This window comes from Rana temporaria, chromosome 1 (genome assembly GCF_905171775.1).
Source record: "Rana temporaria chromosome 1, aRanTem1.1, whole genome shotgun sequence".
In the NCBI taxonomy this organism is placed as follows: Eukaryota; Metazoa; Chordata; class Amphibia; order Anura; family Ranidae; genus Rana; species Rana temporaria.
In genome coordinates, this window is record NC_053489.1 from 639,195,551 (window position 1) to 639,211,797 (window position 16,247).

The 16,247-nt window shown below is 44.1% G+C and overlaps 1 protein-coding gene across 1 annotated transcript in view; it reads right to left on the minus strand.

Annotated features, from left to right (window-relative positions):
• Positions 1-16,247, minus strand: part of PTCD3 (pentatricopeptide repeat domain 3) — a 111,471-nt gene that overhangs the window by 59,611 nt on the left and 35,613 nt on the right. The window contains exons 9-12 of the mRNA XM_040335454.1: positions 10,639-10,694; positions 9,263-9,350; positions 5,326-5,386; positions 416-498 (exon numbers count right to left, since the gene is read on the minus strand). Of these exons, the coding sequence (XP_040191388.1) occupies positions 416-498; positions 5,326-5,386; positions 9,263-9,350; positions 10,639-10,694 (288 nt within the window). The remainder of the gene's footprint in view (positions 1-415; positions 499-5,325; positions 5,387-9,262; positions 9,351-10,638; positions 10,695-16,247) is intronic.

Sequence of the window (16,247 nt, forward strand, 5' to 3'; positions counted from 1 at the left end):
GATCGATGCAGCTGCCACAGTGAAGCACGGGGAAGCCGTGTTTACATACGGCTCTCCCCGTTCTTCAGCTCCGGGGAGCGATCGCGACGGAGCGGCTATAAACGAATAGCCGCGCCGTCGCACCGGATCGCTCCCCGCGGGAATCTGACCGCCGCATGTAGCGGGGGGGTCCCGATCGGACCTGCGGAAAGGCAGGGACGTACATGTACGCCCATATGCCTGTACGTGCCATTCTGTGGACGTACATATACATGCGGCGGTCGGCAAGTGGTTAATGTGTCCGCAGGTATGGTGTGTTGTCAGGAAGGAAAGTGCTCCTGCATTATTTGCACCATTTACCATTCATTTGCACACCAAGCTCACAATACAATAGACCAGGATTACTATCAAGACACAAGACCACTACTTGTCTTACCACCATCGAAGCCCACTTCTCTCTGCTGTCAATTTTAACTCTTGGAACGGCCGTGATGAGAGCATTGAAAGTGTGTACATCTCCTGTGCAGAGAAAAAAAAAAAAAAAGAAGGAGCTATAAAAACAAACTTTTCCCCACAAAACACGATTCTCAATAGTTACATGTAGGGATAAGCTCCGGCGTGTTCGCAAACTCCACGTGCAGAGCCCGCCAGGACGTGTGCACGGCGCTGCGCTAATCACAGGCAGGGAGACATTGTCCCGATGCTCGGCTGCAGAGATCGGGAAATGTCTCCCCTGCCTGTGATTAGTGCCATGCGGACTGCCTGGCAGGCTCTGCACATGGACTGTGCGAACATGCCGGAGCTCATCCTTAGGCCCCATACACACCATCAGATTATCTGCAGATTTTTGTCTTCAGATTTACCAAAACCATGTAGTACAAGGGCCTGCCTGATTGCATACAAATTGAAACCCTTAAGGTTTGACCTCATATTATATGGTTTTGGTAAATCTGAAGACAAAAATCTACAGAAAATCTGATGGTGTGTATGGGGCTTAAGTTACATGTAATAGAAAAAACAGCCTGCTTGGCTTTACGAGAAACATATCTATCAACTGAGAATCTAGTTACGCTTGCCGCATGCTAAAACTGGCAGTTTAAGGGTCCTTTCACACGTGTGGACCGTTTGTCCGTTTTTTCATACGTCCGTTTACGGACTGCAATGCTTTCCAATGGGATAGCGTACGTTAGCGGATGAGCATCCGCTAACGTCCGTTAACATCCGTCTCCGTTAAGCTCCGTTTTTTTGAACGGAAGAAAACCCTATTTTTCTTCCGTCAAAAAAACGGAACGGACGATCCGTTTAACATCCGATCCGCTAACATCCGTTCTTCATCAAAATATGTAATAAAAATAAAGTTCTAACAAAAAAAAACGGATGAAAAAAAACGGATGACAACTGATGAAAAACGGATGACAACTGATGAAAAACGGATGACAACTGATCAACTGATGATAAAAAACTGATCTAAAAAACGGTCCGCACGTGTGAAAGGACCCTTAGTGTGCTGGTAGGTGTCCAATCTTGGGGGGGGGGGGGAGCAGTATCTTAAAGTGAAGGATCACCTGTAGATATGAAGAAATTAATCAAAACCAGGAGAGTGGAAAATCTGGTGCAGCTGTGCATGGTAGCCAATCAGCTTCTAATTCCAACTTCAGCTTGCTCAATTAAAGTGATACTAAAAGGTTCAAATAAAAAAAAAAAAAATATATATTACACAAACATGTCATACTTACCTCCACTGTGCAGTTTGTTTTGTACAGAGTGGCTCCGAACGCCGTCTTCTCGGCAGCTCTCGTGGCTCCTCCCTGCATCAGATAACCCCCTAGGAGGGGGGTTACCTTGTGGGCGCGCTCCCGTGTCCAGCATTTGGCGTCCATAGCTGCTGAATGCAGGACTCGGCCCTGCGTCATTGGATTTGATTGACGGCAGCGGGAGCCAATGGCTGCGCTGCTATCAATTTATTCAATCAAGAGTCGAGAACCCCAGGCAGAGAGACGGGGGGGGCTGGGGGGCCGGTGACTGACAGAATTGTTTCACCTTATTGCATAGGATGCACCAAGGTGAAAAAAGGAGGGTTTACAACCTCTTTAAGCTTTGACAAAAAAATAACCTGGATTGATTTCTTTGCAGAATTGCACCAGATTTTGCACTCTCCAGTTTTAGTAAATAACCACTAAATATCAAGATTCCAAAATGGCTATAAAGCATAAAATGGCATTAGAATGAAAGAACTCACTGGGGTAGATTCAGGTAGCTTTGCGCAGTTTTTACGGAGGCGCAGCGCACCGTTTTGCCGCTGCGCCTCCGCAAATTACCTGCGCTACCCTTGATTCACGGAGCAGAAATTGCGTGGGCGCTCCGGCAAAATGCCCGGCATAAGCGCGCGCAATTTAAATGATCCCGTAGGGGGCGTGGATCATTTAAATTAGGCGCGTTCCCGCGCCGAGCGTAGGGCGCATGCTCCGTCGGGAAACTTTCCCGACGTGCATTGCGGTAAATGATGTCGCAAGGACGTCATTTGCTTCAAAGTGAACGTGAATGGCGTCCAGCGCCATTCACGATTCACTTACGCAAACGACGTAAATTTCAAATGTTGCGACGCGGGAACGACGGGTATACGTAGCATTGGCTGCCCCTGCATACTAACGCCGATTCACAACCCTACGCGAGCCCTGCGTACGCAGTTTACGTCGTTTGCGTACGTCGTTTTTTGCGTAAGGCTGCCCCTGCTATTAGCAGGGGCATCCTTACGCAAATAATGACGTACGCAAACGACGTAAACTGCGTACGCAGGGCTCGCGTAGGGTTGTGAATCGGCGTTAGTATGCAATTTGCATACTATACGCTGACCACAACAGGAACGCCACCTAGCGGCCTGCGTAAGAATGCAGCCTAAGATATTACGGCATAAGGAGCCTTATGCCAGTCATTTCTTAGGCTGCAGTCGGCGTAACAAGGTTCCTGAATCAGGAGCATTCGTAACGCCGGCGCAGGTAAGCAATTGCGCTGCATAACTATGGTTACGCAGACGCAATTGCTCTTTGAATCTACCCCACTATATATAGAAAGCACTGACCACAATTTAATTATCCGGTTACATCTGAAGATAAAAAAAAGCAGAGTGCAGGGCGATGTCAGCAACTAGGCATACTTTATTACAGTGAGGGGAAAAAAGTATTTGATCCCCTGCTGACTTTGTACGTTTGCCCACTGACAAAGAAATGATTAGGCTATAATTTTAATAGTAGGTTTATTTTAACATATGCGAGAGACAGAACAAAAAAAAAACGCATTTTTACCTTTTACTACAAGGCTCCCGAGCCTGATCTTTGAACCATATGCCCAAATGCTGATGCCCAAACTTTTGTTGTTTGCAGTGGCGGCTGGAGCTCTGTTTTTTTGGGGGGGGGGGCAGCAAACAAATCACCCGACCCCACCCCCACAGTCGGTCTGTCCATCAGCCCCGCACTTACCCCATTCTAGGCAGCGGGCAGCTTCCCCCTGCGTCCACCCTTTTTTAAAGCCAGTCAGAGCCTCAGGCTCTAATCATGTACTTGAAAAAAATCAAAGATCATTGAAATTCATGCGTCCGGCGGCCCGGAATGTAGATCAGGGGCCGGGCCCATGGATTGGGGGGGTGGGGCGCCCCTGCACCCATAATGGAGCGGCCACCACTGGTTGTTTGATACCGCATCCTTCTCGAGCTCCTGACCCAACCTTTTGGTGTCAGGGGCATATGGGTCAAATTGTGACAATAACAACATTTCATCACAACATTTTTGTCTCTGGCTGATCCCATGTTCAGAAACAATTCTCATGGACAACCACCATTGAGTTTCCCATCCATGAGAATTTCTCCCAGATTACGTCGGCGGACTCTTTTGAGACGCGATAGCTGGAAGTAACTCCGGGAGCGATGTCGCCAGCCGATGCTGTGTCGGGCACCTCTGCGAGGGCTTCGATCTCAGGTGAGTATTACATAATGAGCTAGTATGCTATGCATACTAGCTCATTATGCCTTTGTCTTGCAGATGTTTTTTGTTTTTTTCTAGGGCAATGTGGGTTTACAACCACTTTAAGCATCCGCTTACATCAGTGTTTCTCAATTCCAGTCCTCAGGCCCCCCCAACAGGTCAGGTTTTCAGGATTTCCATTATTTTGCACAGGTGATTTGATCAGTTTCACTGCCTTAGTAATCACCACAGCCTTTTCATCTGAGGGAAATCCTGAAAACCTGACCTGTTGGGGGGCCCCAAGGACTGGAATTGAGAAACACTGGCTTACATGTACATTAGAGAGTATCAGCCGCCAGAGCAAGAAGCAGAGTCATCAGGTCACAGGATGCAGCATGGGGACGGGTAAAAGGAGGAAAGGTTCAGGATCCACAGACAGCTGCTGCAGCGCAGCCTCAGCTCAAAGCCAGTATATTGAGACAGCTGGCAAAGCAGCACATGCACTCTGGAAGTAGGAAGCTCAGAGGTAAGAGACAAGAGTGTAAGGGAAAATGACACTGGCCCGGATTCAAGAAGCAATTGTGCCTGTGTAACCATAGTTACGCAGCGCAATTGCTTACTTGCCCCGGCGTAACGAATGCTCCCGATTCAGGAACCTCGTTACGCCGACTGCAGCCTAAGATATGCGCGGCATAAGGCTCTTATGCCCGCATATCTTAGGCTGCATTCTTGCGATGGCCGCTAGGTGGCGTTCCCGTTGTGCTCAGCGTATAGTATGCAAATTGCATACTAACGGCGATTCATACTTCGAGCCCCAGTTTACGTTGTTTCCGTACGGTGTCTTTCGCGTAAGGCTGCCCCTGCTATTAGCAGGGGCAGCCAATGTTACGTATACCTGTCGTTCCCGCGTCACGAAATTTCAAATTTACGTAGTTTGCGTAAGTGATTCGTGAATGGCGCTGGACGCCATTCACGTTCACTTTGAAGCAAATGACGTCCTTGCGACGTCATTTGCCGCAATGCACGTCGGGAAAGTTTCGCTCTACGATCGGCGCGGGAACGCGCCTAATTTAAATGATTCCCGCCCCCTACGGGATCATTTAAATTGCGCGCTTACGCCGGGCATTTTGCCGGCGCGCCCACGCAATTTACGGAGCTTCTGCTCCGTGAATCAAGGGCAGCGCAGTAAATTTGCGGGGGCGCAGGGCAAAAACGTTGCCCTGCGCCTCCGTAAAAAAAGCGCAAATCTACCTGAATCCGGGCCAATGTGTTTCCATGCATCTAGCCCCTTTCTCAAGCCTGTATTACTAATATAAAGATGCTCAACAGCTGCAGTTCTAATAAAATCTGGAGTTTATTTTCGAGTTCCAACTGCTATAAAAAGACTCACCGGTTAGCCTGTTATTGAGAAGATCTGTGTACATGTCAAATGCCTTGCTGAAAGCTGCATGCTGAAAAGATGAAATACAAAAAATAAAAGTGTTAATTAATCACTTGAGCTTTGGAAGATTTACCCCCCCCCCCTTCCTGATCAGGCTATTTATTGTGATATGGCACTGTGTTACTTTAACTGACAATTGCGCCATTCATGCATTTTCCCTTTTTTCCCTACAAATAGAGCTTTCTTTTAGTGGTAATTTGATCACCTCTGCATTTTTATTTTTTGTGCTATAAACAAAAAAAAGAAGAGCGACAAAAAATCTATTTAAGGCCAATATGCATCCTGCTACATATTTTTGGTAAAAAAAAAAATCCCAAATAAGGTATATTGATTGTAGACGCGATAACTGTTGTGCAAACCAAACGATGGGATATTTTTATTTATTTTTTACTAGTAATGGCGGTGATCAGTGAATTATAGTGGGGCTGCGAGATTGCGGCGGACATTCGGACACCGACACGTTTTGGGGACCAGTGACACTAATAAGTAATGACACTGGTTGGGAAGGGGTTATCAGGGGGCGTTAATGGTGTTCCTAGCCTTAGTTTTTGTGTACTGAGAGAGGTGCTTTTACTAGGGGGAAGACATAGATCCATGTCCCTGCTTTGCAGACACACAGGACCCATGCCTTTCCTCCTGTCAGAACGACGATCTGCCTCGTTTACATAGGCAGACCAATGTTCTGCCTCTGTACTGGATGATCGGCGGACATGAAGTCCACAGTACCCTCAGATCAGCTCCCGCTGTGTATAATCACAGTGGGAGCTGGCCGCCAGTGGCGCGCATGTGCACCCCCAACCCGGAAGTGTTGAATCATGTATTGGGTACCAACTTGCAGCCGTATATTTAAGTTATGCAGTTGACAAGTGGTTCTTTGCATGAAGGTAAAAACTTCAGTATGCAGCTTTCCCTGTAGAGCCCCCACCAATACCCGAGACTGATCGCACTCCCAACAATGTACACAAGATCGGCTGTTCTCCTGGGTCTTGCCTCCTCCTTGGCTGAGACACAGCAGCGGGAGCTATTGGCAGGAGGGAGCAGGGTACATGGGCCAGGTGGGGCAGAGCCCTGTTCTGTGTTTTTTAGTTCGTTTACTATGGTACATGAATAGTAGTATCTCAGGTCTCTCTTAAGCTGGCCATTCACTGATAGAATTTTGTTAGAAAATGTTAATTTTCAGAATTCATTTGATTTTCCAATGGTAGTGTTGCCAAACTGATGTTTGCTTTTGGCCATGAAGGTGAGAAAATCTGGAGGTGCAGGATGGAATTTTTGTCTTAAACAAAATTCAAATGCGATTTCTGTTTGGGAAAAACTGCGCCAACGGCACAATCTGACAGCCCGATGACCGGCTGATTGCGGCAACTTCTGAAAGGACGTCATATGACATACAATCAGGAAAAAGCACCTGCCCAACCAACTGGCCGGGTGGGAAGGTGATAATATATGGCCAGCTTAATGCTCAGTGAAGCATGGTAGCATTCCAGATTAACTACCTGCCAGGCTGCCACCCAGGCCAATTCTGGCACTTCTCTCCTACATGTAAAAATCATATATTTTTTTGCTGAGAAAATTACTTAGAACCCCCAAAACACACACACACACACACTAGGGCCGAAACAACTAATCGATTAATCGACAACTAATCGATTATGAAATTAATCGATTACAATTTTCATAATCGATTAATCGGCCAGTAACATAATGGGGTTAAAAAAACTAAAATTAGCCCTTTATAGTACAAAAAAGCAAATCGCTACTGTAAATATTACTTTTACTGTCCCACAGTAAAAAAATTAACCCCTTACACTAGCGATTATTTGCTCTTTTTGTTTTTTTACCCCCATTATGTTACTAAACATCTCAGGCCTGGGTCACACCTCTGTTCTTTGGTGCTTTTTGCAGAAACACTACAGTTCATTTACATGTTTTCCTATGGGACACGTTCACATCCATGATTCTTTTCCGGATGCTGCGTATTTGGAAAGGGCAAGGAGTTTTTAACGCAAAACGGTGCGATTTTTTTTTTTTTTTTGGGTTCAATATACTTCAATGGAGAAGCTGCAGAAAAGCATATAATGTGTTTTTGCGGCAATTTGTGTTTTGTAATCTGCCCAACAACAAATTGGCCCAAAAAAAATGTAAAAATGCATTATTTTTTTTTTTTTTAAGGCTATTATCCGATTAATCGAAACAATAATCGGCCAACTAATCGATTATGAAAATAATCGTTAGTTGCAGCCCTAAAATATATATATATATATATATATATATATATATATATATATATATATATATATACACACACACATACACACATATATACATACATACATATACACACACACACACACACATTTTATCAGAGACACTAAGAAAATAAAATGGTGGTCGTTGAAACTTTTTGCCCAGCATTTTTTCAAATGCGTTTTGTTTTAGGAAAAAAATAATTGTTTCATGAATAATAAAAAAAAAAAAGCACTCAAGTCAGCCCGATTATTTTGCATAAATGTAAAAGATGATGTTACATCTACTAAATAGATACCCAACATGTCACGCTTTAAAGTTGCGCACACTCATGGAATGGCACCAAACTTCGGTACTTAAAAATCTGCATAGGCGACGCTTTAAAACGCTTTACAGGTTACTCGTTTAGAGCTACAGAGGAGGTCTTGGGCTAAAATTATTGCTCTGGCTCTAATGTGCGGTTTGAACACCGTTTACACACGCGGGCGCGATGAACGTATGCGTTTGCTTCTGTGTGCGAGCACATGGAGACAGGGGCCCTTGAAATTTATTTTTTGTTTATTTAACATTTTTATATTTTGACACTTAATAAATTTTTTTTTTTGATCACTTGTATTCTTATTACAAGGAATGTAAACATCCCTTGGAATAGGGCATGAAAGGTCCTCTTTACAGTAAGACCCGGGGACTGCAAGTCCCCAGATCTCCCCGCTAGGCTGGAAAGCCTAAAAATAAAACAATCCCAGGACCATCTGGTCTTTGGTCAGCTCTATGGTAAATGGCCGCTGCTGGGGGATTCATTCTCTGGCTCACCGAATGCATGGGTGAGTCGGTGGAAGCACCAAAGGGCTTAGGGAGGTGGGGGGGGGGGGGGGATGTCCCTTCCCACCGCCTGTAAAAACAAACAAGTGGCTGAACAGCCTCAATTATTGTTTTTACATTGCAGGGAATCACCGGCAGAAAAAGATGATATCTGAATGATAGCTGTATTGGCATTATTCAGATATCCCCACTCAAATTTTGCAATATCATAGGACGTTGTGGGCTGGAAGTGGACACATTCTTAGGCCCCTTTCACATTGAGGAGTTTTTTAGGCGGTACAGCGCTAAAAATAGCGCTGCTATCCCGCCTGAAAAACTCCTTCACTGCAGACTCAATGTGAAAGCCTGAGGGCTTTCACACTGAGGCAAAGCGCTGGCGGGAGAGAAAAAAAATCTCCTGTCAGCAGCATCTTTGGAGCGGTGAGAGGAGCGGCATGTATACCGCTCCTTCCCATTGAAAACAATGGGAAACCGCGGCAATACGCCTCTATAGAGGCGCATTGCGGGCGGTATTAACCCTTTATCGGCCGCTAGCAGGGGTTAATACCGCACAGCTAGTGGCTGATTCCCGCAGCAATCTTGGCGGTATAGCGCCGCTATTTTTAGCGGCGTTATACCGCCACCGCGGCCCCCGCCCCACTCTGAAAGGGGCCTTATGAATATATATATATACACACACACATACATACATACACACACACACACACACACACACACACACACCTTACAATATGCCCAAAATCTCCAAACCACCATAGTTTCCTTTCAACATGGCCTCCAATTCCAATTAGTCAGTGTTGTAATAAACAAGTTATACCTTCACCATTCCTCGAATCATGGTTCGGAAGGAATGCGCGTCTTTTTCTGGCATTAGGTTAAAGATTCTCTCTGCATTGTTGTTATCCCTTAAAACAAAAAGGAGAGAATAAAGTACAAAATCCATACAGCAATCCAAAAAAAAAGGATAATGTCAGACGGTGTCATTGTACTATAACTGCATTTTATTATATATATAAAAAAAAAAAAGACTATGACCTAAAACTATAAAAATGTGAACTGCAGGTAAACAGTAATAAAGATAGAACATAAAAAGACACTTAGAAGTGTCTGCTATTTAAAGCAGAGTTCCGGCCACAATTTCACTTTTTATATATAAATACCCCTGTAATACACAAGCTTAATGTATTCTAGTAAAGTTAGTCTGTAAACTAAGGTCCGTTTTGTTAGGTTGTTACAGCATTTAGACACTTTATAAAATAGAAATTGACTGGGGCCATCTTAAGTGTGGGCATCATGAAGCCAGACTGTATGACTTCCTGGATTTCAGCCTTGCAGATCTCGCACATGCTCAGTGCTGCACAAGCAGTTTAATAGGTTTCAGATCAGGTTTCAGCACCTGTATTGTCCAAGTCACATGATTCTTCAAGACTGGGGAGTGCACAGACTTCTGGAAAGTTACACCCACTACATTCCCAGGAGTCTGTGTGGTGTAGGTTAAGCACCTAGGTGCAGGAAGAGGGAAGATTAACTATTCTGCCTAGCAACAACACTAAAAAACAGCATCTAAAAAAAAAAAAATTCTTAAAGGACTAATGACATTTTTTTAAAACTACTGATGTAATGTTATATTTATGGGTGGAACTTCACTTTAAATAACTGAGCTCCGGAAAGGTTTGACCAGGCCATTTGTTGCCATTCAGCACTGGCTACTTTTTTTTCAAATTCTTTCATTTATACCAAAGTGCCAAGAGTCCGTTACAACATAATTATTCCAGAACAGTAAATACACGATCTCCTATAATATTTATAGATTACAAATTAAATAAAAAAATATGTGATATTTAGCATTGGCTACTTTAACTGGTAATTGCGCGGTCATGCAACGCTGTACCCGAACAAAATACGTTTTTTTTTTTTGTTTTTTTTTACACAAACACAACTTTCTTTTGGCAGTATTTGAGCACCACTGGATTTTTCATTTTTTAGACATAGACATAGACATAAACGACAGATTGACACCATAACAGACAAAAATGGTCCTATGTGCCGCACATCACTGCAAGATCCTGTGGACATGTGAAATGACAGCCTCAGCCTGGGCTCCAGCCAAGCGACACCCACCCAACGCATTTCACCCCACCCCCAGAGGTTAATCATGGGGACAAAAGATTGACACCATAAACAGTGCAATACCTCCAACGCTTCACTTCTGGCATATTCTGGAAACCTAGATTCTTCTGGCCATTTGTCTGAAAAAAATAAAAAATAAAAAAATATGAGATTCATTCAGATACAAAATACCAGAGGAGTATGCACTTACAAACAAGGATTTTTTTCAATTATGGGAATAAAAATAGATGTGTCGATTTCAGTTTCCAGGTATATTCAATAAATATAAAACCTTTTTATTAAAAATGTAAAGCCAAAACTTTCTTTTTTTAATAGGAGGGAGTGGTTACATCCTCTGTCTGGTTATTGTGGTCTGTGTTCCTCTGAAGAGATTAATTATCTCCAATGATCCTGATGCCCATCATCTCTCATACTGTACAGAAAGTGACGAGAAATCCCAACATTTTGTGAGTTGTCATAAGAACGAGAGGCGAAAAGAAAACTCCCAAATAAGTAGACCTGTTTGGGAGAAAAAAAAACTTTCCTGCAACAATGGGTTGCAGGAAAGAAAATTGCTTGATTCTCCCATCAACAATGACTGTGTTGATGAGGGCATCCCTCCTGCAGAGCTAATGTGGGATAATTATTATTATAGCAACAAGTAAAAAGATACTGGGGTTTATTTACAAAGGACAAATCCACTTTGCACTGCAAAGTGCAAATCTGAGGGGAAGATCTGAAATGAGGGGAAGCTCTGCCGATTTTATTATGCAATCATGTGCAAGCTAAAATTCTGTTTATTTTCCTTGCAAGTCCCCCTCTGATTTACAGCGACTGCACTGCCAAGTTCACTTTCAGTGCAATTTCAAGTGCACTTTGCACTTTAGTGTTAAAGTGCCTTTAGTACCCCTATTGTGTTTTTTTCAAAATTGCCGCTCTTTTGTTTATAGCGCAAAAAAAAAAGCCACAGAGGTGATCAAATACCACCAAAATAAAGCTCTATTTGTGTGTGTGGGGGGGGGGGGGGGGACACATCAATTTTGTTTGGTACAGCGTCGCAGGACTGTGGAATTGTCAGTTAAATCAACGCAGTGCCGTATTGCAAAAAAATGCCCTGGTCATTGGGCAGCCAAATCTTCCGGGGCTGAAGTGTTTAATGGAAACCCATGGATCACACAGCTACATGAATTAAAAAAATTGGCCATCTTCAGCAGAAATGAGCTTGGCAGCAAAACAAGTATTTTCATAAAAAAGGGAACTCTCTCCCTTTCTTCAAAGGCAAAACTAGACTACTGTGTGGTTTTATGATTAATAAAAAACTTGTATTTTGAATGATAACCACAACATTGTGGCTGGGAAACTTTTGTAGTTTGAAAATGTATTGCTGTGCCCATGTGCAATGGGCCAAATTCTCAAAAGGGATACGCAGGCTGAACAGCAGTTAAGTCTGCGTATCCCTGTGCCTAACTTTGGAAACGATTCTCAAAAGGCTTTTTCCAAAGTTAGGCAGAAAATCTGACATGTGTAAGACACTTACACGGTCAGATTTTAGGATGCAGTACCGCATCCGCCACTGGGGGCATTTCTCATTGAAATGCAGCTTTGCGTATGCAAATGAGGACTTAAGCAGATTTTCAAAGCATTTCAGCACTTTGATTTCTGCCTAAGTTCCGAATTTGCCGGCGCAAAACTAGGGCTGGTTTTATAATGTGGAAAGTTAGCCAAACCTTGTAAAGGCCCATTCCAGCGACGGCATTTGGTATGCATTCCTGAGGGAGAACTCCACGCCAATTTTTAAATTCAAAACCGGCATGGGTTCCCCCCCAGGAGCATACCAGGCCCTTAGGTCTGGTATGGGTTGTAAGGAGACCCCCCTCCGCCGAAAATTCGACGTAGGGGGTCCCCCTACAATCCATACCAGACCCGTATCCAAAGCACGCTACCCGGCCGGTCAGGAATGGGAGTGGGGACGAGCGAGCGTCCCCCCCCTCCTGAGCCGTGCCAGGCCGCATGCCCTCAACATGGGGGGGTTGGGTGCTCTGGGGCAGGGGGGCGCACTGCGGGCCCGCCCACCCCAGAGCACCCTGTCCCCATGTTGATGAGGACAGGACCTCTTCCCGACAACCCTTGCCATTGGTTGTCGGGGTCTGCGGGAGGGGACTTATCGGAATCTGGGAGTCCCCTTTAATAAGGGGGCCCCCAGATACCGGCCCCCCACCCTAAGTGAATGGATATGGGGTACATCGTACCCCTATCCATTCACCTGGAGGCAAAAAGTAAAATTTAGTAAACACACAACACAAGGCTTTTTAAAATAATTTATTATTCTGCTCCGGATGCCCCCCCTGTCTTCGTTATTAGCTCAATTAGCAGGGGGGGCTTCTTCTTCCACTCTCCGGGGGTCTTCCGCTCTCCGGGGGTCTTCCGCTCTCCGGGGGTCTTTGATCCGTTGCACCCCTAAAACAAACCCTTTACAGTTATACTATAGGTTTGATTGAGTGGCCTCTAAACATCCTCTTCTGGGGTCCCACGCCGGCTTTCTCGGTTCCTCTCCTCATCAGACAACCCCCCTCTAGGAATCGCTCTCCCAAGAGCGTTACCTTGGGGGCGTGCTCCCGTGTCCAGCATTTGGCGTAAGTAGCCGCCGAATGCAGGACTCTGCGCCCCTGGCGCCCGTGTCATTGCATTTGATAGACAGCAGCGGGAGCCAATGGCTGCGCTGCTATCAATCTATCCAATGAATAGCCGAGAACCCGTGGAGAGAGTGACAGCGGGATTGCGCCCACGGAAATTCGGGGCTCAGGTAAGTAAAATGGGGAGGCTGGGGGGCCAGACACCGCAAGGTGTTTTTTCACCTTAATGCATACGATGCAATAAGATGAAAAAACACAAAGGTTTACAACCCCTTTATCATTATACAGTTAGAACAGACGGCCTAATTATATGGTTTCAAGTTTTAGGTTGAAAACAGGTTCTAAAATAATTTTTCCAAAATAAATGCTTCAGGGGGTCTAATGAGATTAGTTATTCTGGTCCAAATTGTTTCAAATAATATCCACTACTTGATACACAGATTCAGAGAAACCCATAGATCACACTTCTACATGAAAATCGAACAAAAAATAAAAAATCATCCGCAAACAGCAGCTGAACATATCTTTGTTGTAAAACAAATCGTTTTTTTCCTAAAAAAAACAAAAAAAAAACAAAAAAAACAAACTGAACTATCCTTTTCTTCAAAGGCAAAACTAGAATACACGTCTTCAATTATGAGAAACTCTCTAGCATTTTGAAAGAGGACCACAAAATCTTGTCTGGAAAACTGCATTGTCCTTGCTCACGTGCAATGTTCTTTTCAGCTAGAAGCGAAGCGGTTGCTTTGTGAATCAATTAGGGCACCTACAAAAAAAGCCCCCGTTTTAAAAAACACACAGATCCACGTCCTGTCAGGGAAGAGGAGATAGATTGTGTGTTCTAGTATATAGGAACACCGATCAGTCTCCTCCACAAGTTAGTCCCACCCCCCCCCATAGTTAGAACACACAGTGAGGAAACACATTTAACCCCTTTATCGCCCCCTAGTGTTAACTCCTTCCCTGCCAGTGACATTTATACAGTAATCAATGGCTATTTATACCTCGGATTGCTGTATAAATGTCAATGGTCCCAAAATAGTGTCAAAAGTGTCCGATCTGTCTGCCACAATCCTGATTAAAAAAAAAAAAAAAAAAAAAAAAAAAAAAGATTTAAAAGCAAAAAAATTTGCTTTTTTTTTGCAAAATTGACACTCTTGTTTAGAGCAGAGGTGATCAAATACCACCAAGAGAAAGCTCTATTTGTGTGCAAAAATATCAATCAAAATTTCATTTGGGTACAGTGTTGCATGACCGTGCAATTCTCATTCAAAATGTTACAGTGCTGAAAGCTGAAAATTGGCCTGGGCAGGAATGGGGTGAAAGTGTATTGAAGTAGTTAAACATATTCCCTCCCCCCCACATCTGTAAATTAGCCGATTGCCTCGGCTTTGTCCCAACTGGTCTAGTGTTATGCTGCCCACAAAGAAGGCAGGTAACAGGGCAGATATCAACTTGCACAACAACCACCAAATGGATCAAGGCGAGTTACAGAACCAAACACTTTTCTAAAACAAAAGGCATCTCTGTATAAAATGTTTTCATGCAAAATTCAGGCAACTTTCACAATTTTTATTTTGACTCCCCTTTTGAAAGTGTTGGGACTAGAGCATTATGTGAAAACATTTATAAAGTGTTGATGGTAGGTCAGCATAGTTGTGTGATCTCTTAGCCAGATTCACGTAGAGATACAACGGCGTATCAGTAGATACACAGTTGTATATTTAAGTGTATTCTCAAATTGAGATACACTTAAATGTAGCTAAGATACGACCGCCGGCGCCGTCGTATCTTAGCTGTCTATTTACGCCGGCCGCTAGGGGCGTGTACGCTAATTTACACCTAGAATGCGTAAATCAGCGAGATACGCCTATTCACGAACGTACGCTTGCCCGTCGCAGTAAAGATACACCGTTTACGTAAGGCGTTTTCAGGCGTAAAGATAAACCACCAAAAAGATGGCGCAGCCAATGTTAAGTATGGACGTCGGAACCGCGTCTAATTTTGAAATTTTTACGTCGTTTGCGCAAGTCGTCAGTGAATGGGGCTGGCCGTAATTTACGTTCACGTCGAAACCAATGAGTCTTTGCGGCGTAATTTGGAGCATGCGCACTGGGTTACGTCCACGGACGGCGCATGCGCCGTACGTTCAAAACGTCAATTACGTGGGGTCATGCCTTATTGACATAAAACACGCCCATCTCTTTCCAATTTGAAATGGGCGCGCTTACGCCAGCACATTTACGCTACGCCGTCGTTACTTAGGACGCAAGTGCTTTGTGAATACAGCACTTGCCTCTCTAACTTGCGGCAGTGTAAATACGATACGCTACGCCGGCTCAAACATACGCCGCCCCAACGTGAATCTAGGTATCTGTGTTTAAGGCCCCTTTCAGACAGAGCAGAATCAGTCAAGTGAATCCGTCTGCTCAGCAGGGGATCACTCCTCCGATCAGGTGGATGACAGGTCCGTGTCCGATCCGCTATGCAGGGCAGACACAGCCCGCTGTCCTCTATGGAGCAATCGAATGTAAACAGACTGCTTGCCCGTTCTCATCCGATCGATGGATGGGGAACGGATCTCCAACTGTCTCTTATTATTGGACTGGACACATTTCCTGCTGACATCTGCTGCTCCACAGAGAATAGGTTGTCCAATTGGTCCACTGAAAATGGGTTTAACCCTTTCATGACTAAGCCCATTTCTGATTTGGTGTTTACAAGTTAAAATCCATATTTTTTGCTAGAAAATTACTTAGAACCCCCAAACATTATATTTATTTTTTTAAAAGAGAATAAAATGGCGATTGTTGCAATACTTTATGTCACACGGTATTTGTGCAGCTGTGTTTTAAATGCAACTTCTTGGGAAAAATTTACTTTCATGAATAAAAAAAAAAGAAAAAGTAAAGTTAGCCCAATTTTTATATTTGTATAATGTGAAAGATGATGTTACACCGAGTAAATAGATACCAAACATGTCATGCTTTATAATTGCACGCACCCGTGGAATGGCGACAAACTACGGTACCTAAAAATCTCCATTAGTCGACGCTTACA